The sequence below is a fragment of the Acomys minous genome (genome assembly GCF_964271855.1).
Source record: "Acomys minous genome assembly, chromosome: 16".
In the NCBI taxonomy this organism is placed as follows: domain Eukaryota; kingdom Metazoa; phylum Chordata; class Mammalia; order Rodentia; family Muridae; genus Acomys; species Acomys minous.
In genome coordinates, this window is record NC_140498.1 from 78,213,647 (window position 1) to 78,235,864 (window position 22,218).

The 22,218-nt window shown below is 44.9% G+C and overlaps 1 protein-coding gene across 1 annotated transcript in view; it reads left to right on the plus strand.

Annotated features, from left to right (window-relative positions):
* GALNT17 (polypeptide N-acetylgalactosaminyltransferase 17) overlaps positions 1–22,218 on the plus strand; it is a 431,830-nt gene that overhangs the window by 150,648 nt on the left and 258,964 nt on the right. The window contains exon 2 of the mRNA XM_084762556.1: positions 17,125–17,308. Within this exon, the coding sequence (XP_084618682.1) occupies positions 17,125–17,308 (184 nt within the window). The remainder of the gene's footprint in view (positions 1–17,124; positions 17,309–22,218) is intronic.

Sequence of the window (22,218 nt, forward strand, 5' to 3'; positions counted from 1 at the left end):
GTCTGGCTTCCCTGGAGCGCCCTGCGTAACTTGCAAGCATCCCCACCAGTCTCTCTTCTCCAGAAATTGTTACAAGTTCCTGGGACTTGTCTTAAGGCACCTCTGCTCAGTAGGGGATGTTTCACTGCAGAGCAAACAGCTGTATAAGACCTAAAGGCCATCCTGGCCTCTTTAAGACTTTTCTATTAGATACTTTTCCCTTGCTGGGATGAAACATCATGGCCCAGGCAACTTATAGGAAAAAAGGGGGCGGGGTTATTTAGAGAGTTAGGGTTCATAATGGCGGTGAAGGGCAGCACGACAATAGGTGGCAGATGTGGTGGCTAGAGTTGGAAGCTAAGAGAGCATGTCTTGAACCACAAACTGGACGTGGAAACAGAGAGTGCCCTGGGAATGGTTCAAGGCTTTGAAACCTAACCCCCCACCCTCCACCCAGTGACAGACTTCCTCTAGCAAGGTCACACCTCCGAAGCTTTCCTGAACAGCACCAACAACCAGAGGCTAAATATTCAAATATCTGAGTCTGTGGGAGTCATTTGAACAGCCACAGTCCTCGGTTCAAAAACCAAACCGCACAAAAACAACCAAACCAAAAAAAAATCTCCAAAATCTGAATTTTTATTATTTTTATTTTATTAGTAGTATTATTTTTAACATCTTCTTGGCATTCAAAGAGGTCTCATATTCCAGAGCATTTGGGATTTTCAGATTAGAGATGACTAAAAAAAAAAAAATCACTGTCACTCAAAACCTGTGGATTTATGTACATGCTAATAGAAATCTTCACTCTTTGGGCACAAGTGATGAAAGCTCACATACATGCACATGCCTGTTTAGCCCTTCATCCCAGAAATAAAACCATCTAAGGCATGTGTGTTCCTAAAAGGACCAGGGGAGGGGGGCATCTCTGGGGACCAACAGTACTGGGTGGTATTGAGCCGGTCTGGCAGATAGACTGATGGCGTACACATGGACACCAGCAGATTTCTCAGAGCCAGGCGGAGGAGAGCTTTCCTTACAGCTCAGTGTCCTTCCTACCCTGGGTCGGTCTTTTCTCTCCTGTATGGTTCTCTAACCAACATGAGGCTAAGTGACACAATTAGCCTGTGTGGTACAATTAGCTTGTATGGTACCATGTTCTCCATCCATCTGCTCTAAGCAAGGCCTGACGGCTGCCAAGCTCTTCCTCTCTTCATTACAAATATTCATTCTCACCCCCACACTTGGTGCATTGGCAGCCGGAGCAAGCCAGAGGCATATGCTAATCACTTTCACACACAGGGTGAAGCGGGAAGGGGCATGTTTGTGCCAGTGTTTGCTTGGCAAGGGGAGTGGAACTCAGGCCCTTTTGGTCCTCTTCATCACAGTCAAGTGAAATCTGAAAGCATATTCACTCTCTCTCTCTCTCTCTCTCCCTCTCTCTCTCTCCCCCCTCTCTTGTTTACATTTTAAAAATTAGCACACACAATGAATTTTCTTATAACTTCTGTCATGTTTAATATACCCTATGAGGATATTCACACACACACACACACACACACACACACACACACACACACACACACACACACTATATCTTATTTCCCTGTCTTCCATTCGGGTAGTCTTTTTCCTTCCCCCAAATAGTTCCCTCCTACTTTCATGATGTGTGTGTGTGTGTGTGTGTGTGTGTGTGTGTGTGTGTGTGTGTGTGTATTTGTGTCTGTGTGTGTGTGTGTGTGTGTGTGTGTGTGTATGTGGGTGAGAGAGTGTTTAAAACCTGGTTTCTGAATATGCGAGAAAATGCAGGTTTTGTCTGAACCTAGCTTCACTTGCCATAATGATCTTTGGTTCCTTCTATTTCCCTGCCAAGGACACAATTTTATAGCACCTGTCTTCACCCATCTCATCCCTTGATGGGCACCCACTCTGGTTCCCTGTCTTGGATGTTGTAAATAGTGCAGCAGTAACCATGCCTCTGTAGGTTTCTCTGTGGTATACTGGCTTACTTTCCTTAAAATACGTACTCAGGAATGGCATAGCTAGCTTATGTGGTAATTTTTTTTTTTAGGTTTTTGATTTCTGAAGTACCTTTACCCTGTTCTTATCAGCAGTGAGCAAGGTTAGTTCACCAATATTTCAGCAGTCTCTCTCTCTCTCTCTCTCTCTCTCTCTCTCTCTCTCTCTCTCTCTTTCTCTCTCTCTCTCTCCCCCTCCCTCCCTCCCCCCCCATCTCTCTGTCTCTCTGTCCTTTGAGACAGTGTCTCTCTCACTACATAGCCCTGTCTGGCCTGGAGCTCACTGTGTAGACCAGGCTATCCCTGACTTTACAAAGATCTGCCTACCTTTGCCTCCTGAGTGCTGGGATTAAAAGCATGCTCCACCCTGCCCTGCAAGGGTGCATTCCAATTAAATTTTTACATGTATGTGTGTTTTGATTACATGTATTTCCGTGCATCATGTGCCAATCTATGTACCATATGCATACCTAGTGCCTTGGAGATCAGAAGATCATTTCCAATCATGTGGCACTGGAGTTACAGATGGTTGTGAGGCACCATTTGGGTGCTGGGAACTGAGCCCAAGTCTTCTGGAAGAACAGCCAGTGCTCTTAACCTCTGAGCCATCTTAACAGTCTCAAGAGTGCATTTTCTTAAGATGTGCTTGGTGGGCAAATGAAAAAAACCCACATCCTAGATGAAGGCTAAGTAGCTTGAGTGACTTTAGCAATATTCAGTAACCTCACGGAACCTCAATGTTCTCTTACAGGCTGAATGAGGGTAAAATGAAATAATCTTTGTCGAAAGATTCCAGGAAGTACAAAGTTCATAATACATGTAAGACATGCCATTTTGAATAAAACAGCAGTTTGGGAATTTATGGACGGTTTGTTCCAAAGGTACTTGGAGCACATCACAGTGATTCATCACTCCCGGGGACTGAAAAGGCTGCGTGAACAGCTCAGCTAATGGACAAAAATGTACTTCTAGTGTTCCGAGCTGCAGGGGGATGCGTAACCGGGGAACCTATTATTCATTGTGCTGTCTTCTAGGCCACAATCCGACAGTGCGTGGCCACGTGTTAGCAGCCGAATCTTGTCCCCTTCAAACTTGGTGGCAAAGCCCTAACCGTCGGGGCGGCAGTGGTGTGTGGTTATCTTCTGAGATGTGAATAACCATCTACTCATCTCAGATGGGTATTGACGATGGAACAAAGAAACAAGCCAACGCAACTCCAGCTTACAGAACCATCAGTTTTGGTGGTTGTGGTTACGGTGACTCAAAGGCAGCTGCATCATGCCCAAGGCCTCTCCGTGCATTGTTGACAACACACGGTGGGGGGTGGGGGACAGGGAGAGGGCTCTATCCCTGAAACTCCCTGTGCAAACAGTGGGCAACTAAGTGGTCAGATCGCTCCCCAGCAGCTGTTACTGCTTTAATAGCCTTGGGGAGGGGCCCTGGGACTACTGTAAATTTGGGGAACTTCCTGAGATCTGTTGTTGTGTCAGCAGTTTCTTCCTGAGATTAAAACCTTCCTTCTTAGAGTCCCTTCATTAAGATACGGTGTATTGGCAGGGAGGGGAAAAACAATAGAATGTTCTAAATGACTTCAGCTGAGGTGGTGCCCTTTAAGCTTGGGAAGGAAACAAAGCAAAAATAGCTTCAGGAAGTCCTTGAAACTGACTAGATTCACCAGCTAGCCCCTCCCCGACTAGCCTGTACTTAGGCAGTAAGGTCTGCTAAAAGACATTCTAAGATTAGATGAGCTGCCTAGAAGAAACAGAGACAAGGTAAACTGCCTGGCACCGTGTTTCTCAACCTTCCCACTGCTGCGACCCTTTAACACAGTTCCTCATGCTGTGGTGACCCCTAACCATACAATTATTTCCGTTGCTACTTCATAACTATAATTTTGCTCCTGTTGTGAATCACAATGTAAATTTCTGTTTTCCGGTGGTCTCAGGTGACCCCGGTGAAAAGGGCCATTTGACCCACAAAGGGGTCTAAACCCAGAGGTTGAGACCTGCTGGACTAGATAAAAACTGACCAGCTCAGCTGCCTGGAAAAGACATTCTCCTGCAAGCCGTATGGCGCTTCAGGTCCAGCTTTCATGAGTCATCACCCATGGTGGTGCAGTAGGGCAGGCTTTGGTGCTGCTCCCGTCTTTGAGTCATGGCTGCCTCTATATGTAACCCCTCACCTTCATTCCTGTAAGTCATCCCAAAACAACTCATTGGTTCACCAAGTTGGACTTTAGCGGTTTGTACTGTGATTGGCTCTTTCTCTGGGGTGAGTGGACATTTGGTCACAGCTCCTCAGGGGTAGTGTCACTCCACACTTAGGGGTTTTGTTCACGTTCTGGATCTTAACAGAATGTTTTAACTCATAAGAAATAGCAGCAGGAGGTTAGACGCTTGGGGGTTTATAAGGTATTGAAGGTAGTACTAAAAAACACAAAGAGGGAGAGAGGCAGGTGACTTAGTGGGAAATGTGTGAGAAAGCTCACGAGGCTCTGGGTTCAGTCCCCATCACTGAAATGTACATACACACGTGCATGCATGCACACACACATGTACACACATATGTGATAGAAGACTATATCATATGAAGACACAGCATATTTTGAAATTTCACCAATCCCTGATCTCAAAGACCCGCCAATCCCTGGAGCCCGCTCAAGCTCAGGACTTGAAATCCCACCAATCTCCACCCTGGAAATCTCTGCTCTGGAGAACTCCACCCCCAAGGCACCCTATATAAACCTGCCTCCCATGTAGTTCCTTGTTGCTTCTTGCTCCTAGGGGAGGCAGCCACCTTCTTGTGTCTTTCCCAATAAGTCTCTTATGTGAGGTTTGTTGTGCAGTGTGACTGTGGTGTTCCTTGGCTCCCGACTGCCAGGCTACCTACCCTTCCCCCTCAGAGCGTGTAATTCTTACAGAAGCTAGGTCATGGTAATGGCTTAGGTTGATAATAAAAAATAAGTTCCTGACTTTTGTGTCATAGATGTATGAGAAGACCACTGTGTAGGTGAAAATGAGTGATGATGCTATTTCAAGTGTTACCCTTTTGAGCTACAGGACAGAATGTGCCGCATCGCACAGGATGAGTGTTTCATCCTTGGGAGAGTGCGGTAGAAGAGGTATGGTCCAGCTGCTCGGTCTGTCCTTCCTCCCCACTCAAGAGCCTGTGTTATACCACAGATGTGCTGTTGTCCTTATACACAAAGGATATTTTGCCTAGTTTTCGTTCGCCAAATAGTAATTGGTACTGCTGAGGTTTTTGGGGGTGTGGGGTGCGGAGTGGTGATAGGGTTTCTCTGTGTAGCCTTGGCTGGCTGCCCTGGAATTTGCTCTGTAGACCAGGCTGGTCTTGAACTCAGAGATTCACCTGCCTCTGCCTCCTGCTTCCCAAGTGCTAATATTAAAGGTGTGTGTCACCACTGCCTGGCTACAGTTGCTTTTCTAATTTAAAAAAAAAAATTTTTTTTTTTTTTTTTGGTTTTTCCAGACAGTGCTTCTCCGTGTAGCCTTGGCTGTCCTGGGCTCACTTTGTAGACCAGGCAGGCCTTGAACTCACAGCAATCCACCTTCCTCTGCCTTCTGAGTGTTGGGATTAAAGGGGTGTGCTACCATGCCCGGTTGTTTATTTTATTTTTAAATGTATGTACATGAGTGTGTGTGTGTGTCTCCCTCTCTCTGTCTCTCTCTGTGTGTGTGTACATGTGTGTATGTGTAGGTACCTCCAGAGACCACAGAGGCCAGAAGAGGATATTGGATTCCCTGATGCTGGAGTTCCACTTGGTTGTAGGCCACCAGGTTTGAACTCTAAGTCAAACCTGGGCCTTCTGCAAGAAGAAGCACTAATAACTGCTAAGCCATCTCTCCAGGCCCCAGTTGAATTCTTGTTTGCATGTGTATTTGTGCATGCCTGCTCATGTATGTGCACATGCGTACACATGTGTGTATGCTTGTGTATGCACATAGAGCCCAGAGGATGACATCAGGCGTTTTTCCTCAGTGTGTGTACCTTCCTGGGTTTTGCCTATCCACCTAGGTTGGCTAGCGGAAATGAGCTCCAAAGAGCTACCTGTTTGCATCTGTCTTCACCTGTCTATACCTGTTTGAACCTGTCTGCACTTGCCTAGTTCTGGAATTATGAGCATGCACTGCTACATCCAACTCTTAAAAAAAAAAAACCAGAAAATAAAACGAAAGCATGGTTCTGGGAATTAAACTCAGGTCCTCGTATTTGCACAGCAAACCCTTTACCAACTGAGCCATCACCGCAGCCTGCATTTGAATTCTTATGACTTCATTCAGAATATTAAAGGCTAGCATAACCTTTGGACATCACATCTGGCAAGCTCAGAGGATGCGGGACGGAAATGTCAGAATCACCATCATAATGCTGTTGTCAACAAATGTCAAGATCACTGTGCTCATATATGAACTGGGAAATCGACAGTCTGAGTTCATGAAGCAATGCTGGCTGATTTCTACCACGCCCCCAGGAGATTTCTGTGTCAACCTAGTCAGCGCTTCTTAACCTTCCTAATGCTGCGACCCTTTTGTTCCTCCTGGTGTGGTGACCCCAACCACAACATTATTTTAGTTACTACTCTGTAACTGTGATTTTGCTATTTGTTATGAGTTGTAATGTAAAATATCTGTGGTATCCAAGGGTCTTAGGTGACCCCTGTGAAAGGGTGGTTCCTGTCACCCAGGGGGGTCTCGACCCACAGGTTGAGAACCGCTGACCTAGACCGTCATGGTGGGGTTGACTAGCCCAATATGTGTGGTACTTGTTCAGTTATTTGCAAATTTGCTTTCCTCCGTCAGCAACTCATTCATGTGTATAATATATATGCTTATTGGGCACTGGACTATGTACAAGAGACAAAAAGGTCGTTCCTCTTTGCAAGAGCATGTGAGTGACCGTCAAAGGCTCATAAATATGGGAGCAGCCATACTGTTTGTTTGAGACGGAGGCTTCTGTTGAGATTTCCACTGGGCGAGAGTTCCACACTTTCATAGTCTAGGCTGGCTGGTGTTCAAAGAGGATCGCAAGGCAGGTCTGCTGCAGGGACTTCCTGGGAGGGTGAGGCAGGAGGATCAGATTTTTCAGACTTACTTTGGCTACAGAGTAAATTCAAAGCTGGCCTGGACAAGTTAAGGAGAGTCTGTCTCAAGAAGCAAAGCAGCCAGACGGTGGTGCTTCACACCTTTAGTCTCAGCACTTGGGAGGCAGAGGCAGGGGGATCTCTGTGAATTCGAAGCCAGCCTGGTCTACAGAGTGAGTTCCAGGACTGCCAGGGAACTGTTTTGAAAAACAATAACAGCAACAAAGATGACAACAACAACAACAACAACAAAAAGGAAATCTGAGCATGTGTCTGTGGTAGAGGACTTGACCCTCCACTGAAAGGCTAGGGGTAATGGCTCCCTGGTGTAGAGTGCTTGCCTGGTATGCATGTAAATCCCTAGATTCAATCCCCGATAACCCCTCAGCGTATCAGGGGTCATTGGCAGTTTGTAATCACCAGGAGGGGTTGGGATAGTTTAAACAAAGAACGCAGTGGAGAGGCAAGCAAGACACTGCACTGGAAGTCTGCTAATGAGCCACATTCAGTGTGCGAACTCTCCTGCTTTGTCTTCCATAGGCAACACCACAGCGCTAATAAGTTCTGATCAATAATAAGTGAAGATCGTGTCTGCACGCTGGGAGACAAGTTCTGTAGATCACTTTGGGAGCGGAGGGCAGTAACTTGAGCAGGAGATGTCTTGGGCTCCTCCAAGTGGTAGCACAAGTCAAGAAGAGGGATTGTGTCAAGAGACTTGTTGGATTTGGAGAGATGGCTTAGCATTTAAGAGTGCTGGCTGCTCTTCCAGAGGACCTGGGTTCGGTTCCCATAACCCCCACTGGACAATTCATAATCAATTTTAACTCTACTCCAGAGGATCCTCAGTCACTGTGTGCGTGTGCGCGCGCGCACGCGCACACACATACACACACACACTTACACACACACGGCAAAAGCAAACAATCAAATGATAATAAAACAAGAAAGGAGAGACATATGCATGCTGATGTCTGCTCCTTTTGACACAGATGGGATGACACGTGCTCATCATTCCATCACTTTGGAGCTGAGGCAGAAGGATTGCTGTGAGTCGGAGGCCAGCCTAGGCAACACAATGGTTTCCAGGCTAGCACGGGCTACAGGAAGACTCTGTCTAAAAATGACAAAAACAATGACAGCAGCAGCAACAACAACAACAAAAACCCAACAAAGCAAACAAAAAGACAAAAGAAACCAACACAGAAGAGTACAGGGAGTGTAGTGGTAGAGGCCCTGGGTTCAATCCCCAACACGAAAATGAGTGATGAATGAATGAATGAATGAATGACTACTTGAGTCAAGAATTTTAAGTATTTTGCTGTCTATGCATGACTGTGGAGAAAGCAGATTAGAAATGACACTCACGTGTATGTTCAGTCTGTGTACTGAAGTGCCGCTTGCTGCTGTGTGTATAGACAGCCGACTCTTGTCAACTGAATTAATTATCACTGTTGTTGGGCTCCAGAATGTTGCTAAACTCTCTGGCAGCAATATCTCCCGACTCGCTTTTCTGTGTCATTGTCTCTCCATCTTAATAATCAGAGCTATTCCTTATCCTTGATAGCCAGGGCAGTAAGCTTCATTTCTGGCACGTCACTCTTACTTAACCTCCATCCGTTTTTGTTTTGTGTTTCTGAGGCCGTGTCTCGTGTATCCCCAGACTGCCTTCACACTGGCCGTGTAGCCAAAGATGACCTTGAACCCCTGCATCCTCCTGCCTCTACTTCCTGAGTGCCGGGAGTACACAGGCATGCATCACCTCGCTTGGTTTATGCAGTGCTGTGGGTAGAACCTGGGGCTTTGGCCGCGCCAGGAAAACACTCTCCCAACTGAGTTCCCCAGCCTTTACTGCAATTATTATTCTGGCTTCTGAAAAAAAGGCTTCTCACTCTCCATAAAATAGTGGAAATTGGCCAGGAATAAATGCAGAATATTCGCTATTTGAGCTATTCTGCACACAGCTGGGTTTTCCATGGCCTATCGCTTTCCAAACGCTTTAGTGTGGGTGGGATCTGTCCAGGGCTGCAACTGATGGAGAAATTGAGTCTCTCCTAAAGAAACCCCTTTAGTCTGTGGAATCCACCTGAACAGTGGAACTTGACGTGCTCAGCTTACTGATGAGGCACGTAAGCATGTGAATATATGTGTGTGTGTGTATGTGCGTGCGCGTGTACATATGTGAGGGTGTATGGAAGTATGTGTGCATACATGTGTTTGTATAGATGGATGTGTGAGATATATGTATTTGTGTGGGAAAAGTGTATGTAAGTGCATGTGTTTGTGTATGTGTGACTGTGTATACGTGTGTTTGTATATGATCAGGGTGTACAAATTTTTTATTGTGTTTGTGTGATTGTGTGCACATTGTGTGTGTGTGTGTGTGTGTGTGTGTGTGTGTGTGTGTGTACACATTCTGTTCCAGCTGAGGAACTTTATGAGGCGCCTGCCAGGGCACAGGATCACACTTGCGACAGTCTCCAGTCTGGAATTTGTGTTTGTTTTAAGTCTCATTCCTGTTTCTGGAAGAATAATGCTGGCCATCGTAAACACATAACTTTAAACTGCAGTCCCCAAGAAAACAATGTCCTCGCTTGCGAGGAGGGAGGTGAGGAGGCGTCACTGGGATGATTTACACCCTGGGCTTGGGTTTGTTTTTGCTGCCACGCTGGTGCTGTTGTAGCTCGTTTGGAATCTATGACCAGTGTGGACTGGGAGGGTTTATTTTTCACTGAGGAGTTATATAGCCTGTGGACCTCACAGGATTTCTGGACCCTGTAGGATAGATGGATCCAATCCATCATCTCTGTGAAAGTAGTCCCAGGGGGCTGGGGAGGTGGCTCAGCGGATAGAGTGCTTATCTGGGATGCAAAAGGCCTGGGTTCCATCTTCAGCATCACAACTGACCTAGTGCAGAAGTGTGAGCCTGTGATCACAGAACTCCAGATATGAACACAGGAGGCGGAAGGTCACTGTCATCTTTTATAAAGTGGTGAGTTCAAGGCCAGATTGGGATACATGAGACATTGCCTTAAAAAGAAAAGATAGTCCCTGATCTCAATAGAAGAGAATTCTTCTCTTCCTTCCTTCCTTCCTTCCTTTTCTTCCTTTCCTTCCTTCCTTCCTCCCTCCTTCCCTCCCCCTTTTTCTTTCTCTTTCATTTATTTCTGTAGTCCTGGTTCTGTATACCAGGCTGGCCTTGAACTCAGAGATCCACCTGTCTCTGCCTCCTGAGTGCTAGAATTAAAGGCATGCGCCACCACCACTACTGTCCAGTTTTTAACCCCCCCCCCACATGTTTAAAGATGGTAATGTTATTTTTACTGCTTCATGTTTGGTAAATATCCAAGACAAAGAAATATCTTGGGATGGTGAGATGGTCCAACAGTGCCTGCTCAAGTTGCATCTCCAGGATCTGCATGGTGGAAGGAGAGAGTTGACTACAGCACGTTATCCTCTGTTGCCCGTATGTGCTCTGTGCCATGGCACATGTATGCACTACATAAAGAAACCTAATGAGACGTTTAAAAAGAAGTATTCTAAAGTCTCACCTCCCACCACATCGATGAGCTTCCTCCCACTGACCACACTTGCTTGTATGAATTGTGTTTTCATGGCCGCGGTTCACACTTGTATGAATTGTGTGTTTGCATGGCTGCGGTGCGATTATCTGCAAAGCCACCTGAGGCAAGGAAGATTTATTTGCGTGCTGACTTCAGGGGTCCCACAGTCCATGGTCGATCAGTCCCCTGTGCACAGGAAGCAGATCACAAGAGGCCGTTAGATCAGTTACATTCTTCAAAGGCTTCCAAAATCACTTCCTCAAGTCACGCCCTACTTCCTAAGAGTTTCTAGAACCACTTGAATGAAATAGCACCTGCAGCTGGGGGCCAAGTGCTTAACACCAGCAATCCTCCTGCCTCAGCACACCACAGTGCTGGGGTTACAGGCTCACATGCAGTCACACCTGGTTTTTTTACATGGGCACAAGGATCTGAACTCAGGTCCTCCTGTGTGTACAACAAACACTTGCCCACAGACTCGTCTCCCCAGTTCTATTTCTCTCTTTTGAAAGAAAAATTTATTTTTTTCTTACCTTTGCATTATTATAGGTTAATCTTACTACCGTTTATTATCTTCCAGGTGTAAGCAACAGCAATGACAAGAGTCGATAGAGAGAAACTAGAGAAATGACTCAATGGTTAAGAACATGACCTGCTCTTTGACAGGTCCTGAGTTTAGGTTCCAGCACTCATGAGTTATAGGCTTACAACCACTTATAACTTCAGCTCCAGGTATCTGATGCCCTCTACTGGTCTTTACAGGCACCTGCACTTTTATGTACATAATCTCCAGGGAGGATACACACACTTAAAACTTAAAGGGGTGCTAGAGAAATAACTCAGACAGTAAAGACATTTGCCAGCAACCTGAACATCTGAGTTCAATCCCCAGGATGCATTCGGTGGAAGGAGAGAACCGACTGTCTCAAGCCTCAAGCTGACTGTCTCAAGTAGTCCTATGGCCTCTACACACACACACACACACACACACACACACACACACACACACCACACACACGATAAACAAATGTATTTTAAAACAGTAAGAAGAAAGTGCGCCTGGAGTTTATCCCAGTACAAGTGTGATCACTAAGCTGACACGTGCAAGGCCCTGAGTTCGAGTCCCATCACCCTTCTCAGTGAGGCTCAATCGTATAGTGCTGCGTTTTCCTACTGTTCCATCTTCCGATTAGCAGACACATCTTCACTGCCAGTTTATGCAGGTTACATTTCAGTCCCCTTAGTAAAATGTCCTAATGGCCTTATTGGTTATTGCTGGAGCTGGTGCAATAGTGTTGCTGTTATAAATAGATTCCCTCCAGTATTTTATATACTGGTTGGTTATTGTGGGAATATAAAGCTCCTGTTAGTACACAAGCGTTGTGCCCTCTACCCAGGCATCCTCCCGGAGCGGCACCCTTGGTTCTCACTTCTTTTCTTTATCACCCTGGGGACGCTTCCTTCCCTGACTGGGCTATCTTTAGAGCCTCTAATGCTCCTTCTGTAGCACCCAACTGGCCTCTCTTAAGTTTGGTTTCTCTGTGACATTCATTAGTGTTCTCTCCATTATTACATTTGCTCTTCTTTTACATGACTTTCTCACAGCCAGCATATTGTGTGTGTGTGTGTGTGTGTGTGTGTGTGTGTGTGTGTGTGCATACGCGAGTGAAGCTACTATGTGTTCATATATGCAAACATGTATGTGGAAAACAGAGGTCAAAATCGGATGCTTTTATGTATACAAAGTCTCATTAGCTTGGAACTGGCTGAAAAAAAAAGGCCAGGCTGCCTGGCCAGTAACCCCGAGCAATGCAGCTCTTCAATGCTGGGCTTATAAGTGTGTGCTCCATCATACCTGGCTTTTAAAATGAGGGTTCTAGGGAGCAAACTCAGCTCCTTGTGCTATAAGCACTTTTTTTTTTTTTTGGTCAAAAAGCAAGGGCCCCCGTTTGAAAAGAAGCTTTTGTGGTGCTCCGTGTTGCACATGCGTGTGTGCGAACATGGTAAATGTTGACGGTCTGTTTGACAAGATCTGGCCTCACTTAAGAGACAAATCTCTGGACGTGTCTGTGATGCGGTTTTGAGATTGGGTTAATTGAGGAGGGAAGACCCACAGTAAATGGGGACAGCACCGTCCCACTGGCTGGAGTCCCAGAGAGAACAAAATGGACAGAGCGATCTGAGCACCCCCAGTTACTGTACACTTGGGCCACCATGCCTTCACTGCCTGGCAGGGAGTATTCTCAGCCTGAATAAACCTTCCTTCCGTGGGTCCCTTTAGTCAGATGCTTTGTCCCAGCGCTGAGGAAAAATAACTAACACAATGGGGTCATCTCAGTAGGTTCTACTGGCAGCATTCTCTGGCAGAGACTAACTTGGCCTCTGTCCCTGGGTTTGAACTTGTATTTGTCTTCGCCAGTGGTTTCTGGGAGCTTGCTAAGTAGGCACATTAAAATCCAGTGGAAATTTGTGCTGCCTTGTTGCGCCTCTCTGGCAGATGAAATTGGGGGGAAAACACGGGAACACATGGACCACGAAATATATAATTCATAGTTGTCACGTTGTGCTTGGAGGCATGGTGGGTTTTTTTTTTTTTTTTTTTTTTTTTTTTTTTTTTTTGTGAAGCTGCTAAGTGGAAGTCTTTCATACTGGGAAGAAATCATGCCACAGAAAGAAAGAGGGGGGGGGGGGGAGAAAGGCAAGAAAAAAACAAAACAAAAAACAACAACAAAAAACCCCATTGCATTAGGAACCAATTCCCTGCATGTTATTGGCAAAGTGGGCATCCATTCTTAATCTTTACGTTATTTAGCATGTGTGTACATGTACATGTTAATGTATGTGTGTTTGCATATGAAGGCCAGAGGTCAGCCCTGGTCTTCATTCCTCAGGCACTATCCATCTTCGTTTTTGAAACAGGGTCTCAAAATCTGGGGACTGGAGTGCACCAATCTGGCTAGGCTGACTGGTCAATGAGCCACGCCCCCAGCCCCTCACTGGGGATTCTGGGGGAAATGCTCTACTACTGAGACACACCCCCAGCCCTGCAAGGAGGGATCTAGGCAAGTGCTCTATCATTAAGACATGCCTCTGGCCTCTCACTGAGAAGTTCTAGGCAGGTGCTCTACCACTGAGCCACACCCCAGCCCTTCACTGGGAGATTCTAGGCAGGGGCTCTACCACTGAGCCACACCCCAGCCCCTCACTGTGGGATTCTAGGCAGGGGCTCTACCACTGAGCTACACTTCCAGCCCCTCACTGGGGGATTCCAGGCACGTGCTTTACCACACCCCCTCATGGAAGACAAATGTCCTTCACCTGAGCCAGATACCAGCCCAGCTCTTTTACTAAAATGATGAGGGTGGTGCCTGTGGGGGTGGCGATGATGGTGATGATGATGGTGATGATGATAAATCTATGCTTCCTTTCTTGGTACGCTCTCTAGGGAATCCCAGTTTTTTACAGATATCTCTGTTTCCATTTTATTTCTCTGGGGAGCCTTTCATTAACAATCACCTCATCTCTCTTGTCTCAGCGGCCTGGCTCCGTTCTCCCTTTAACTCATCACATGTGTTTCCCTTTCTTACAAGCTCAGCTCTGTGTTTGATGCGATGTAAAATAAGTGTATTGAGTGTTTCTGTGTGTTTCACTGCAAAGTTTTTATGTGCCCTTACGTTTTTGTCTCGTTAGGAACGGAATGGTTCATCCCGAGAGGGTTATGTGTTTATGGCTTAGTGAGGGTATTTTATAGGATCCATAGTATTCCCCTATTTAAAGCAGCCTGTGATCCCAGCACTCATGTGGCCCTGCAGTGCGCATATATATATATATATATATATATATATATATATATATATATGTATATATATGTATATGTATATATACTCTATTTATCATGTCATCAATCTATCTCTCTATATAGCTGCCCAATCTATGGTCATGTATCTGTATTTCTATACCTATATTATTTATTTATCGACCTACCTGTAATCACATATCTTCTATCTACCTGTTATCTGTCATCTATTTATTTGTTGTATACCACTCATCTATGTATCTATCATCTGTCATCTACCACTAATCTACTAGTTATCTATTATCTGTCATATCTATCTATCTGTCTGTCTGTCTGTCTGTCTGTCTATCTATCATCTATATTGTATGTCATCTATCACTTACCTATCATCTATGTGCCTATCTATCTACCAGCTACCATCTCTCATCTATCTATCCAGCATATGTCTACGTGTCTATTATCTAGACAAGTATCATCTGTCTGTCTGTCTGTCCATCTGTCTTTCTATTCTATGTATGCGGTGTGTGTACCACCACTCATGGCCGTTTTATTCTTTTTATCGTCAAGTACACCACTGTATGCCATCGTTACATTTTGGTTACATTTGGGCGATGTGCCCGAACCAGCTATGAGCCCTTGGTTTGAGTTTTGTGTGACTATACATTTTTGTTTTCCTTTGATGCACACCCAGGGGCTGAGTTCCTTGTGTTCCTGTGTTTGGCATGTTGACGAACTGCTAAATTCATTCCTCTACTAATGCTCTATCACTAGTGACTTTCATAATGAATTCATTTTTTTTTTTCTGGGCAGGCTTTGAAGTCACACGCCTCCTGTCTCTGCTTCCTGAGTGCTGGGGTCACATGTGTGCACTGCCTTGCCTTGGCACCAGATGATCTGAAAAACAAACATAAGTGCTTGTGTTTGACCGAGTCTTTGAGCATGGTGAAGATGATGCTATTGGGGTTTGTTTTTGTTTTTGTTTTTGTTTGTTTGTTTGTTTGTTTGTTTCTGTGTAAGGTGGACTTTGAGATGGAAGACAAAGATGCTGGCAAGGAGCAAGCATTTCAGTTGGTGATGTCTCTGCTGGGATGGGGCCTAAGAGCCGAGAGTCCAAGTATGACAAGAACACACTAAGCCGTGAGAAACATTCTGAGGCTGCACAGCGCTGCCCTGGGTCGATCCAAGCTGCTTTTGGTTTCGATGTTACGCAAACACATTCCCATTTGTAGCAGCATGTAGAACAGACAGTCAGTGCACGGTAGTGTTTTGTGATGCACAGTCTCACACGACCAAGGAAGGACTGTTGGCTTGGACTTGCTCAGATACGTCTCCCTGCAAAGTTTGGCTCTACTTGGGATCAATAGCTGCCTACTCTGAAAGCTGGGGGATACAGGTGCTCTACAGTCGTGCTGTCCATAGTGAAGATGAGAGGGCACTTGGCTAGGATCACCCCGTGTAGCAACAGGGATCTGGACTGGCAGTATAGTGCCGCCCTGATCCTCTAGAAAGGAACTGAGTATGTGATTTGGTGATAAATATAATGTCCTATGTCAGAGGCCCTGCCTCAGTTTCTCAGCACTCCAGAGAGAGAGAGAGAGAGAGAGAGAGAGAGAGAGAGAGAGAGAGAGAGAGAGAGAGAGTGTGTGTGTGTGTGTGTGCGCGCACACACACACATATGTACGTATACTAAGTGGCTTGCCTGTTTGCAGAGCCAGATGCACATATTTTCCTCGCTAAGGAGTTCAACCTCTCACAGCTCTGCTGTCTGCACTTACTCTTCAAGGTCTTCATGGAATGATGGGCCCGCTGACATCCTGGGAGCTTCAGCTGCTTAGAGTGGGTTGCCATGGAGGGCTTCTTCTCTGTGTATTGTGATTATCGCCCTGATGGGCTTTTTCCCCCGCCTCTTCTTTGTGACTTATCCTCAAAAACTGCCTTTTCCTTTGCCGTTGTGATGGAATTGAAATAAAACCATTACGTGAAGAGTCATGTCAAGTCGTGGCTGCTGCTTTCAGCTCATGGTGAAAACAATCTATTCTTTCCTAGTTCAACTGCAGCCACACCTCCCAACCCCCTGCCCTCAGCCTGGCAGCTCCCTGGTATTTATTCTGAGTCTGTGAGTTCCTTGGAACCTTCCACTTCCTGCATACCTAACCTGGCTATGATTGTCCTAAAGAGATAGAGGTGACAGGCATAGATAATGCCCCACACTCATTCCGTTTCTTGGGTTCTCCTTGGTTTTCACTTCGCAAGGCTTGGTGGTCCGTCTCTGTGTCTGTTGTATTTCTGAGAGCAGAGCAAGGGAGGCAGGCTCCCAGTAAACATTCAGATGTGCACCTCAGAGCTCAGCATGGCCTGGACCTTTCTCTCCATAGACGTATCCCCACTACCACGTGAAGTGGATGCTTGAGGTACAGCCCTGTAAGGCGAGCCCATGACAGGTAGAAGCAGGAAGGTCTGGAGTTCAAAGTCATCCTCAGCTACATAGTGAGTTCAAATCCAGCCTGGGCTACATCAGACCCTGCTCCTAGATATATATTCTCCATCCATATATGTAGGATATGTAAACTGAGGTTATAACTTTTGTCTGTGCCAATAAGCTCTATCTGGTAGAGCATGACGTATCTAGTGGAGGTGTTTTGGAATAACTCTGTCTCCTTCTTCTTTTAGGGTTATCCAAATCCCTCGGGCTCATTGAAGGCTATGGTGGGAGGGGCAAAGGGGGCCTTCCCGCCACCCTTTCCCCGTCTGAAGAAGAGAAAGCCAAAGGACCTCATGAGAAGTATGGCTACAATTCCTACCTCAGTGAAAAGATCTCCTTGGACCGGTCTATTCCAGATTATCGTCCTACCAAGTAAGTTGTAGTTGGGCCCCCCAGGCAAGGAGCTGGCTGGGTCTGGATCAATCTGTGATACTTTCTCATTCATTTGTTGTAACCACAAAGGGAGCTTTTGTTTTTGCTCCTTTTCTTCTATAATCAGTCGATCGAGGACTTTTGTTGCTTAGAAAATGCTAGCTAAATTTTAGAAAGTTAAGGCTTGGTGATGTGGCTTAATGATGTGTTTGCCTACCATGGGTCCTGGAGTCAAGCCCTGGGTTCCCTCCCTAATACCACAGGCGTGACGGCACACACCCCTATAGTTCTAGCACTGGAGAAGTGGAGGCAGTTGTGTCAGGAGCTCAGGTCCTGAGGTATGAGGCCAGTATGGGCTAAGTAGTTAGTTTGAGACCAGCCTGGGCTACATGATACTATCTCAGAAAATTAAAAGTAAAACCCCCACCTCAAAAAAAAGTATAGGAAGTCTCAATACAAAAGGTTTGAAATTTAAAATATAACCATTAACCTTGTATTTAACCATAACCTTAACTAAACATAGTAGTTATTGAAGTTTTAATGTCCATATCTTCTATCTATCTATCTATCTATCTATCTATCTATCGATCGATCTATCTATCTATCTATCTATCGATCTATCTATCGATCTATCTATCTATCTATCATCTGTCCTCTCATCTATCTGTTGAACTTTCTTTCTTTGTTTTGGAGATAATGTCTTATTGCATGTAGCTCAGTCTAGTTTAAACTTACCATGTAGCCCAAGTTGATCTCAAACTCATAACCAACCCTCCTTCCTCCCCCTCCCCCAGATGTTGGAATTACAGACATGAGCAACTATGCCTAGCATATCGATAATATTATTTGTAACCATGTGCCAATACATGAGCACATTATATTGGTCATATATTATCGAGTTTCTTCCCTATCATAATGTTCTACTTGTAGGTTTCTAGGACCCTCTGGGTCCTTCTACTTTGCCATTTTCCCATGCTTCTCTCATCTAGAGTCCCAATAGAATGTCCTCCCCTCTGTCTCAGTTTCCTGGTAAGTGAAGGCTTTCATGGGACATGCCTCTTGGGCTAATATGCAGATATAAGTGAGTATATACCATTTGAGTCTTTCTGCTTCTGGGTTAACTAACTCAGTATGATCATTTCTAGCTCAATCCATTTATCCACAAATTTTGGGAATTCCTTGTTTTTAACAGCTGAATAGTATTCCATAGTGTATATGTACCACAGTTTCTTTATCCATTCTTCTACTGATGGACACTTAGGCTGTTTCCATGTTCTGGCTATTATGAATAAGGCTGCTATGAACATGGTTGAGCAAATTTTCTTGTTGTGTGCTGGAGCATCTTCTGGGTATATTCCAAGGAGTGGAATAGCTGGGTCTTGAGGAAGCCCTATTCCCATTTTTCTGAGATAGCACCAGATAGATTTCCAAAGTGGCTGTACTAGTTCGCATTCCCACCAGCAATTAAGGAGTGTTCCTCTCTCCCCACATCCTCGCCAGCATGTGGTGTCGCTTGAATTTTTGATCTTAGCCATTCTGATGGGTGTAAGATGGAATCTCAGAGTTGTTTTGATTTGCATTTCCCTGATGATTAAGGAGGTTGAGCATTTCTTTAAGTGTTTCTCAGCCATTTGATATTCCTCTGTTGAGAATTCTCTGTTTAGTTCCAAGCCCCATTTCTCAATTGGGTTATTTGATTTGGTGGTGTTTAATTTCTTGAGTTCTTTATATATTTTGGATATTAGACCTTTGTCAGATGTAAGGTTGGTGAAGATCTTTTCCTAGTCTGTAGGCTGTTGTTTTGTTCTCTTGACAGTGTTTCCTGCCTTACAGAAGCTTCTCAGCCTCATGAGGTCCCATTTATTAATTGTTGACATTAATGTCTGGGCTGTTGGTGTTCTGTTCAGGAAGTTGTCTCCTGTGCCAATATGTTCCAGGCTCTTCCCCACTTTTTCTTCTAAGTGACTTAGTGTCTCTGGTTTTATGGTAACACTCTCTTTCAAAGAAATTTTAGCAATTCCTTTTTTGTTGTTATTAGGTCTTTAAAAAAATTATTCTTGAGAATTTCAAACAGGTATACAATGAAATATGACCATATCTACCCACCCCCTTTTTTGGCCTCAAACTCCCCACGTATCCCTCAACATGTCCCCAATGGCATGTCTTCTTCTCATAACCTGTGGGTGTTGGGACCGGTAGCCCCACCATTCCATACACCCAAAGGAGACTGAATCTCCTAGCCTTAGCAGCTGCCGAATGCCAATAGCCCCTCCACCGAGCATGGGGCTTTGCACTCATTCCCCCCCATCCAAACTAGAGCTCTGAAAATCCCTATTTACTATGTAGAAGCTCACTCTGGTTTCTCAGATCTCCATTTTCTTTAGGTTTTCAGTGTCTCCTTTTTATTCCCATTTAGAACATGCCCTCGCTTTGCAGTAGATTATTTCTCTTTTCAAATGGGTTTTGTGCAAATCAGTTAAGTATCCTGGTTACTGAGAAAAATAAATTCAAGATAAAGAAAATTATCTTAAATGGATTTAAAATTACAGCATTAGCTGAGAAACCCGTTAAACTCTCTCTCTCTCTCTGCCTCTAATAAGTGCACATTCATTTTGAGTCACTAGGAAAAATATACATCACCCCCATTGCATGCTGTTTTGTCTTCCTGGACTTGCTTGCTCAAAAAAAAATCTGGTGGTTTTCACTTCCTGGTGCTTTCTGATTAGCCTTTCTTATTTCCATGTTGGCAAATAAACATGGCCTTGGTTTTTTTTCCCCCTCTCTTATAAGACTGGAAAGGCCTCCAGTATGCAGTGTATTAGAAATGGACAGAAATTAATGAGCATCTATTATGCATCAAATGATTGGTTGCACCATGGAGATGAAATCATGCAAGGGACATAAGTAGTCCTAGTCTACTCACTTCCTGTTTGGAGAGGGGGAACAGAGAGGCAAGGAGTCCTTCCAGTGCAAGGTGACTTATGTGGTGTGAGAGACCTTGTTGTGCAAATTTTTCCTCGGGAGATTAATAAATGTTTGTTCTCTCAAGATAAGGTGACAAAATATCTGATAAGGAGAAACTTAAGCAAGAAAGAGTTTGTTTTGGCTCATAGTTCAAGGGTACACAGTTGTTCCACAGTGGTGGGAAGGCATGATGGCAGGAGCAAGAGGCAGCTGGTTACATTGCAAACATAATCAGGGAGAGAGAGGGAGGGAGGGAGGGAGGGAGGGAGAGAGAGAGAGACAGAGAGAGAGAGAGAGAGAGAGAGAGAGAGAGAGAGAGAGAGAGAGATATTTATTCTCAGCTCTCAGCTCACATTCTCCTTTTTATTCAATCTGGAAACCCAGATGGGTGTGTTTTTCTACCTCAGTTAACTCAGTCTAGAAACTCTTTCATGGACATGTTCTCAGTATTGGTTTTTATAGTCATTTGGAATCTCATTAAGATGGTAATTGAGATTAACCATCCCAGGCACCAATGTCAGAGCATCAGAATGATTCCACCCCATTCTTGGTGCACAATGAATTTACTTGAGGCTAGTTACAGAAGCATGGACAACCTCCAATGTCTATACTTCCAAAGGAAATGCCTCCCTTCCCCATCAACCATTTCCTCAGGGAAAGGGGCAAGGCTCTGTGAGCCTCTCTCCTTTGTGATAGGACATTAACCTTTCCTATCTAACTCCAGTCTCTCACAGAGAATCTCAGCTGCATAGAACTCAAGAGAGCATCAGTCATATTCCTGAAGAACAGTAGTCCAATGGCAGCCATGGCAACCATACCCACAGGCTGTGAAGGGAGAGTCTGAGCATCTCTTGCTTGAGATGATATCTCAAAGCTAAGGAAAGCTTGGACACATAGGATAAAGCATCTGAAGAAGAGGGGAGGATAATAATGGACCAGATCTGGGGAACAGCAAGCAAACTTTGGGTGTGGTTCTCTGCAGTAGAAAGTCTCAGCATCTCCCAGTGGTGTGGCATGATGTAGTGAGCCCATATTTACTTTTGGCTTCTTCGGAAGCTGATGGGAAATAGGCACAGAGCATGGGAAGGGAAAACTAAGGAAGATATTTGGTGACATCACCCAACAAACATCTATAGAACTTTGGAATATGGAAAGAGAATAGATAAATGGTAACAGGCAGCAAGTTAGAGAAACTGAGACCTAACCTCCCACATGAGATGGGTAGATGTTTGTTTTTAGTTTTAATTCTCTGGGATAAATACTCTTATGAAAATCAACTTAGGGAGGAAGGGTTTCTTTGGCTTATAATTTCAAGGCACATTCATTTCAGTGAAATTAAGTCAAGGACTCAAGAAGCTAGTCATGTCATATCTATAGTCAAGAACAAAGAGAAAACTACATCCTAACTTGTTTGCTTGCTGGTGCTTCTCAGTTACTTCTATACATCTAGGGCCCAGCCCATAATATACTGCCACTCACATTCAGGGTGTGTCTTCCCACTTCAGCTAACAATCAAGAGAACTCCTCCCCCCGCAACAGACATGTCCACAGGCCAATCTGATCTAAGCAGTCCCTCAATTGAGATATTCTCCCACCCCCCAAGGTGATTCCACATTGCCAAGTTGATAGTTAAAACCATCCAGATTGTTAGAGCAGAAAAATACACTTGATCAGGACCCCAGGGACCCACTGTTGCATTAGCTCTCCGGGGAAGAGAGATGGGAACAAATGTCTACACATCCCAGATAGGGCTACGACACTAGACCAAAGTAATAGTTCCACTCGAGTCCAAGTTGGTCAAGTGATGAGCTTATTTGGCTTAGTTACAGAGCACAGGTGACAGGCATGAACGACCCGAGAGCAGCTATACTACCAAAAAATCCACTCCATGATGGATGGCCACCTCACGGACGATGTGTCATGGAGATCCACCTTCAGTTAATCTT